This window comes from Drosophila yakuba, chromosome 3R (genome assembly GCF_016746365.2).
Source record: "Drosophila yakuba strain Tai18E2 chromosome 3R, Prin_Dyak_Tai18E2_2.1, whole genome shotgun sequence".
Classification (NCBI taxonomy): Eukaryota; Metazoa; Arthropoda; class Insecta; order Diptera; family Drosophilidae; genus Drosophila; species Drosophila yakuba.
Window position 1 is genome coordinate 21297842 of NC_052530.2, and position 8663 is coordinate 21306504.

Genomic DNA, 8663 nt, shown 5'->3' on the forward strand with positions numbered 1-8663 from the left:
GATTAATTTTTAATGTTTATCTTTGTCGTCGTGCTGCTCTTAACCCCCCATCCTTTTTGCTAGGTTACCTGCTGGAAAGTGCAGAGTCATTTCCGAAATTATAAAGTCATTTTGCTGCCCTTTTTCGAGGAATTTTGGAGGGAGCAAAGTGTGGCGCTGATTTAAGAGCTTTCGCTTTTTTGGTTCTGTCATCTCGATGTATCATGTGATTATATTTGCGCCACACGTTCAACTGGGGTGGGTTAAAACATGATTCCAAGAAAAATAAATCTACTTTGTTTGGATTTGATTTCCGCTTTCAAAATTTCCCAACATGTGAAATAATTATAAAATTCAATCATGTACAATGTACTATGCTTGGTTTTTCACCATTTGTCACCTAATCCCATTAAATTCGCTGATCTGTCGTATGTGTGTGTGTCAGTGGTAGGGTTAAAGGGTTAAGGGGTTAAGGGGTTACGGGGTCAAAGGGCACGTGGACTCATGGGCACAAACGAGAGACTCATCAGCAGATTCGCGGTCAACTAACCGACCGGAGCGCCATGTTCATTGCGTTTTGTGGCTTTTGTCATTGGCCTGCGAAGTGGGACTGCTGGATGTCGTATGTTAGATGTTGGATTTGAGCTCTGGGTGGCCAGAAAACGGGTACAGCCGCCGGCTGTGGTGGCCAGTGGTCAGATGAGCAAAATTCCTAACGAAGCGGTTAATGTGGGCAGTGCAATTATGAATTTATGCACATTTATTCGGCTGCAAGCGTCATTTACTATTTGCATACCTACAATATATATGTATGTACATAGTGTGTATATATGTTGGTGGGTATTCACGGACAAGCGTTGATTTGCACGCATGCTTATTATATTTGATTTTTAGTTGGTTTCCGTCGCTTTGCGGTTTCCTTCAGCATAGGTATGTGGCATATAAATGCTAATAATGTGGCCTGCAGCGAATTAAATTTACAAAATTTAGTGCACAGCTAGAAAATTAATTCGATTATTTACAATTGTTTAAATTTCTTTAAAAAAATCATCTCACATATCAAAAATTTATTAAGGTATTTAATTGTGGAATTACCAGCCAAATTGATTTGACCATCTGTAGGTTTGCTTGTTTGCCGCTAGGTGGCGTTATATCCGCATCACTCTTTCTTACTTCAGTAATTGATACCCGATAGTTGTGCCCCTTTTTTTTTTAGGTGTAAACCATAAATCAGCAAATAAATCAATAATTTAACCCCTAAATTTAAGAACTCATTTTACCCTAAACATTTTCTTAAATTCTGCTACGCTGCCGAATATTATACAGTGTGTGGTGTGGAGTTCTGCCACACTTCGCCATCAAAAATGGAGTAGAATGGCTCCCACGTCAATTAGGGCTAATTTCATTAGCCGGCAATAACTTGCAGCACTTTCCCGAACCAGAAACTACTGGCCCGACTTTTCGCGACCCTTGCTGGAACTTTACTTTTTGGCTAATTTTGTTGCTGTTTCGTTAACGCCTCGGCGAAGTTGAACGTCGCGTTTATTTGTGCGTCATTGTTGCTCCTTCTGCTCCTTCATTTCCTTCTGCTGCTTCAGTTAAAAGTTGTTGCAACTGGAGTTACATTTGGCAATTAGCCGCTGCATTTTCTTGCACTTTCGCTGCAGCCCCCTTTTTATTCAGTTCCCCTCCTTCTGCCCATCGCACTTCAATACATATTTATTAGCCGCATTTGTTGGATTTTAGCTCAATTAAAAAGTTTTACTCGGCTACTTTTCTTCATTTCGGTTTTGGGACCTGCCCTGTGACTCCAACTTCAACTTCGACTCGGAATCTCTTGTTTTGTTTTGTAGCTGCTAACTGGGAACTGGTAACTGGTAACTGGGTACGAGGAACTTGAATCTGAGATCAAGGAGTTGCATGCTGGAAGCTATTGCAGTTACACCGCAGTTGCTGTCGGCTGCCTTTTTTTTGTTTCACTAATTACAATTGCTTTAGGTGGTTCCGCAACTAAAAATAAAGGGATAAGCTGTGCTTGAAATACTCTATTTTATGTAAAGTTTATTTCTTTAATACAACTTTAGAACATTCCACCGCAAACATATAATATTATTGACTATCCTAAAGCTTGTACTTAGTATTTTACAAAACTTAAAACCCCTTCAATAGGGTATAAAATGGGATCATGAATATATTCTTAAGAACTTAACTTAGGTGCATACATGGTAGTTGTATGAACTCAGCCCAGCAGGTGATTGCCGGTGGCACTCCAACCAGGTGCCACGTAGTGGGGTCGCTGCTTGTGCACCACCGTGCGCACCACTGGCACTTTGACCGGATACGGATAGTAAACTGGCGAGACCACCGGCTTCTCCACTCGATAGGGCACCCTGCGCTCCACCACAAAGGGAATGGGTCGCTCCACGGGCACCGGCTTCACCCGTTCGATGGGAATCTTCACCTCCTGCATTTGGGGCACAGCGACCGCTTGGGCCACTGGTATTTTGATGGGCATGGGCTTGGGTATGGCTGCGATGACGGTGCGTGGCACTTGCACCTGAACATTCTGCTTGAAGGGCACATGCTGCTTCTGATAGTGGGTGATGGGCACACTCTTAGTGATCTCGATGTGCTTGGATAGCGGCACTCCGGCCACCGCTTTGCTGCTCTCCGGAGTGTGGCGCACACTGGTGGTGATGGCCGGCAGATCTGCAATCTGGCCATCCTTGTGCGAGTAGAGTAGTTGCTGATCCTGGGCAATTCCCAGGCGCTGTTGTTGCCGTTGATCGAGGTGATATTGTTGTGGATGTTGCTGCTTCTGTTGCAGATGTGAGTGTTGCAAGTGTGGCTGTTGATGTGGCACATGTTGCAGCTGTCTGCCTTCCAGTTGCTGATGTTGTCGCTGCTCCAGTGGCTGGTGGCGCTCCCGATTTGGCTGGTGACTCGATAAGGACTCCTCCTGCTGACGCTTCACTGGATTGGCCAGTGTTTGCAGCTCTTTGAGCCGCGCATAGACACTGGAATTTAACTCCTGCTCCTGTTGCTGTTGCTCCACCTCCTGCTCCCGCTGATGATTCTCCCGATTTTCCCGGTTCTCGCGATTCTCCCGGTAATTGGAAATTTGTTCAAAATGATAATGACTAGGACCGGGTGGCGACGTGGCAAACTGCACCCGCGGCCGATATGCATAGCTCTCGTAGTGCTGCGTCGCGTAGCCGGCGGAATTTGGCTCATAATTTGCCGTATTAATGACAAAATCGATATTGGCCGATGGGTCGCGATGTGGCTCCTCATCCGCCGTGAATGTCTGCTGCGGCTGCAGCTGCAGTTTGCTGTTGTAGTAGAAGGGCACAAAGCCATTGGCCGTGGTGCCAAGGGAGGATTGGTGCGGATGGTGGTGCTGTTGGGTGGCCAGGAGTTTGTGAGCATAATTTCCATATGTTGCCAAGTCATCGCCGGCAGCGGTGTCAGTGGGGCCATAATAATTTCGCGTATATCCTGTTAATCCCGGCAACGATTCCACACCCGCATCCTGGTAATGGTGTTTGCTGCCATGTTCCAGTGGCAGGCCGAGCGGGTACTCTGCCAGGGACAGTGGCGGCAGTGGCGCATCTATGGCCTCCATTGTCATGGCCAACGTGAGCCACATTAATGCATAGATCATTAATGAACTGGTGGCAGGTGGCCCAAAGCCTTGGCCGGATTTTGGCCGCCCCATAACGATGGGTGGTTGTGTGTGAGTGTGTTTGTGTGTGTCCTGAACTCCTGTGCGTCCTTTGTCCAAATCCGCCAGCGGAGTGCGTGTTTGGCTGCAGCTGGCGTGGGTGTTGCTCGGCTTTGAAATGCAAATTTGTGACATCGCGATGCCGTTTTTATAGCACCCACACACATACCCATCAAATGCGTGGAGCGCACTACTTGTAATTGGATAGCCGCGTTCGCACTTCAAGTTCATTGGCCAATCCACCATGGATTGTGTAAGTGGAAGCCCTCACTTTCACTCAAGCTTCACCTTCCAGTTAGTCCCTTTCTGGTTGTCCCTTTCAGATGCAAGTGAGGCGGTGATCCGCAATCACAAAATACACTGCTATACCGCAATTGCTGGGCCGCAATGAGCATCGACCTATTGCACTGTGGTTCAAAGTCCTAAAAAATGCAATAAAATATAATAATAATAATAAAGTTGATAAGGATTTAGAGTTGCTTTAAGCTAAATAAATATTAGTAGGTTAAGTTGTGATTACATAAATATTTTTTCTTTTTATGCTTGTTATTGCTTATTATTGCTAATCAGATTTGAATAGTTATCAGAGGAGCTACTCAATTGGTTGGCCATTTTGAATATCTCTTGAACCACTGTGCACCGCTTGGCTCCCAGCCGCATCGGATTTCACACTGTGGAAGCTTGCGGTCAATGTCGCGGCCATTCCGATGTTTGATTGCACAAATGGTGACGTGCGCTTCATGTGATTGCGGTCTCTGCTGGTCTTTGCCAAGTGCAATCGCCGCCGGAGATTCGTGGCCATTTGAAACGCGGCTAAGATCTCGGATTGCAGCACTTTCAATTTTTCTGCTGCTGCATGCAGCAGTCGACGACATTGGGTATCGGTGTTCTTGCATAATTCACCTGCCACGCCCTCGCTCACTCACTCAAAGCTGACAATGCACTTTGGGGCTAAAGTGATTCAATTTTAAGGCAGCCTTTGGTGGGAATAGGATTCTCGGCGATTTTATAGTGCACTCAACAAAATAGTTGTTACAGTTAGGGAACTATATGTAATTATATTTAACTAAAGTATTTATAAGATTGTTTGATTAAATCAAACATTAAAAATGTAATTATTATTTCTTTAATATTTTTTTAAGCATGCCTTTTGTTTTTGATGGATACTTGAATCACAACATAGTAACCACTTCTGCTTCTGCTGCGATTGAACTTGATATAAAATATTGAAGTGTTGCATTTATTTCCAGATTTTAATCTTATCTTTGTGATTTTCTCTCTGCGAGCAGTTGCCTCTGGCGGGAAATCAAGAGAAAGTCGGCGAAAAGCGGAGATAAAGTGAGTTCTCTGGGTTGCTAGCCTCGCATCCTTGGATCATTCATCATTCTGCTCTGCATTTAAGTTTGCAAAGTTCACCAGGTTGGCACCGCCACCTTTCCCTATATATTAATACATATATATATATATATATATAGAGCCACGCCCCCTTACACCGGCAGCAACACCAACGCCCACCGTCACCGCACTTTCGGCACAAAGTATTTGCACAATTGCTGCTCGAGTTGCTACCGAAATGACAGCGCAAAGTACAAGTAAAGTGTATTTTCACATTGAATGAGGTTAAGCTTCGTTAAATTTTGCGCAGCTTCACTGTACAGTTAAACCTCCCCATCCATTTCCCCTGCAACGTGGGTGTGTGTGTATATGTATGTGTGTGTGTTACTTGTTGGATGCAATTTTTTTGCGCTTCTTTTTCATTACTTCAAATGCTTTCAAGCCCTGTGAAGCATATTTCAGCAAAGTTCCCATAGAAAAGAAGCCAGCCAGCTAGCCACCCAGCTTAACATGGCCAAAATGTGCAAAGAACGAAAGAAAAAATCAAAAAAAAAAACACCGGAAAATAAAATAAAGTGAGTAGAAAAAAAAGGTACAAAACGATGGCAAAGTTAAATGCCTGCATACACATACTTATTAAAGTTCAAAGTTTCCTTTGGCGCGCTCTGCATAAAATCCATCATAAAATTAACAGGCGGTGAGGAGCAGCAGGAGCAGATTTTGCTGTGACACTGAAACTTCATTAAGTCACGTTAAAACGTTAAAATGAGGCAACGTTCGAAGGAGAGGGAAAAATCCAACAGCCAGCAAAAACAGAAGCCATGAGCCAAGGCAGCCAGCAAATAGCCAAGAAAATTCCAGCTATGGCATAGTTGGCAACGTCGCTGGCCTTTGCTTGACCCGCTTGGAGGTGGTGGCTTTTTAATGGGTGGTGGGGCTCAGTGGTTCTAGGGGCTACAATGTGGGTGGGTCGGAGTCGGAGTCGGGGTCGAGGGTCATCGTTGCATGCGAATTTAATCAAGTCATGCAATAGAATTTACGGTTCCATTGCCTTTCGGCCGTCGATGCCGATGCTCGTCGGTTGTCGCTTGTCCTTTGTCGTTTGTTGGTTGTTGGTTGCTGGTCCACTCCCCACAAAGATTTGGCCCAAAACTTGGCCTTGGCTGTATAGTTGGGGTCCTAATGCCAACTGACGTCCCCATTTCCCTACCCCTAAATTTCCTCAAAGCTTATTCAATGTCCTCTGGCTTTGTTCCTGGAATTGAGCCGCCTGTTTGTGTTGCTTCTTGAGTTTTTTGTTCAATGCTTGTTTTAAACAATTTGCGGTTCTGGAGTCGCGGGGCATGGGCTCAAAGTTTTGAAGGCATTTTTATATTTTTTATTGTGGCACAGAAAAAATTCGTATACGTGATTAAATTCTTCGAATTTGAATGTAGTATTTGAAATGCGCACTTTTTACCCCTTTCGCTATGGCATTTTAACGGAGAAGTACATATTTGCATATGAATTTGGAAAATATTCCAATCACAGCTGGCTAACTTGGATTTAACTTACTTAATAAAATGATAAGCAATTTGGTAAAGTAAACAGTTCTTTAAAATTACAAAGTTGAGATAAATTGTTTAAATAGAAAGCAATGCTGCTTTACGTTTTCATAAGTTTATGAAAAACTTTTAGTCCTTCTTCTTGTAATATAGTTTAAAAATCTTTGCGTTACTTTTTGCTCAGTGGTACGTTCCGTTCCCATTTATTTACTGGTTCAAGGAACTTTTTTGGAATTCCTTGGCAAAAGTAACTGGCGGCATTTCATAGCCAGTTTTTTTCGCTGTTCGCAAAACAGAGAGCGGGTCAGTTCGAGTTGCTGTTGACTCAGGTGACCGAGGACACAGCCTCGCGTTTTGTGCAAACTTTTCGATTGACTTGAATGTCAACGCTGGCCAGCTTTTTTGTTTTTATGTTTTTGTTTTTTAACAAATATCAACAGTTCTAATGTGCTGCAAAGTGCAGCGTGGGCAGGGAAGTTGGAAAAATGAAATTTTTCATTACCAACTGCTTGGGGCCAAGAAGCAAGCCGCGTGTGAGGCCCGTTAGCTGAATTCCTGGTTTGGCCCGCTGGAAATTTGCAAACCGCAATCAAAATTCCACGCCGCGGCTCTTAATTGGTCTTTCTTCAGGACGCAGGACGAAGTTTCTGGCTCTAGTCCTTTTTGCCCGGCTGCCCGTCTTATGGCCAGCAACAGCACCTACTATTTCATTTGATTTCCTTTTTCGGTTTTTTGTTTTTTCGCCTACGTTCCACACAAATGCAAATTTCAATTACGCGTATTGCGGGGCCAAATTGAAATGCCTTGGAAAATATTTTCCTGCCCTCGGTCATAAGAAAATGCAGCCCGGTTTTCACTCCACTCCACTTCACTTCAGTTCAGTTCGTTTCCCTTTGGCAGAGTTAAATAAATTCCCCCTTTTTTTGCGAGTCCCCCCACCGATCAACAATCGCGTGCATTTCATTTGCATTTGGAAAAGCGCGCAGCAGCAAGTTTGGTAGTACTTGAAATTTATTTGCTAATTTTGTAACATGTGTCCTGTTTGTGGGCTAAGTTGAAAACTTTTCACTCGAAGAAGGCGCATTTGAATGGCGGTGCGAAATTCATTTGGCCTCTGCGGCTAATGAAATTTTCATTTTGCTCGACTTGCTGGCTGGCGGAGCAAAAAGTTTTGCATCATCTACTTGCGGCTTTTGCGGCAGTTGTCCGTGGGCATCAATGGAATTGTTCCATTTAATTGCCATTGAAATATTTAATATTAATTAATGCGCCTTAATTGCTGCTACTGAATCCCAAAGGGGGGGCAGCACATCCTTCAACTCATTAAAAACACATCAGCTTGACCTCACACATCTCGGTCACGGTCTTGTGGCCGAAGGCTCATCATATTAGAAGTATTAATCTTAATAATTGCTGCATATTGCCAGAAAGAATGCCGCAAAACAATTCGAAAAGTTTGGCGAAACAAAAGCCACAAGGAAGTCCAAGGAATGTCCTTTCGCAATTTCATTTCAAGTTTTCGTGCCATTTATTTGTCTTCCATTTATGACTGACTTTGTGTCTTTAACGCTCGCCAAGAATTATTAATGAATTTTGCCCTTGAGTGGGATTTTCCTTGAGGTCACGGCTCGTGCACAAATAGAATTCGACATCAAAGAAAAGTTGTGAGTTTAATCGATTAAAGGCAAAGGCTCGCACACATGGATTTGCACAGCTCAAACTTGGGGTCACCATCTTATTAAATTCTATGCTTTGTCTATGCGGGGAAAACCATATTATCAAAAGTTAATATTAAACGAAAACAGTTGGAAAATAATAACACAAAGTAATTAAATGCATTTGAATTAAAACTTATTAAACATCTGCTGTATGCAAAATGCAGCATTGCTTTCTCTCAGAAAATATTTTACATATCTCAATTAAACTACCATAAATTGATGATTAAATTCAATTCTCTGGCCATTCTTTCGATTTGGGTGACTTGAAGAGTCATTAATATTGACATTATATCATTTCTTTTTTGCGCTTCTTGCTTGCCAAACACTCTTGCATTTTTATTTGCCTCTGAAAGTGTCCTTCCA

General features: G+C 43.3%; 1 protein-coding gene across 1 annotated transcript; it reads right to left on the bottom strand.

Moving 5' to 3' along the window:
* Nucleotides 1-2201: 2201 nt before the first annotated feature.
* Nucleotides 2202-3998, bottom strand: LOC6537814 (putative mediator of RNA polymerase II transcription subunit 26). The gene has a single exon (XM_002098319.4). The coding sequence runs from the start codon at nt 3947-3949 to the stop codon at nt 2219-2221; it is 1731 nt and encodes a 576-aa protein (XP_002098355.3). The 5' UTR covers nt 3950-3998; the 3' UTR covers nt 2202-2218.
* Nucleotides 3999-8663: the final 4665 nt, after the last annotated feature.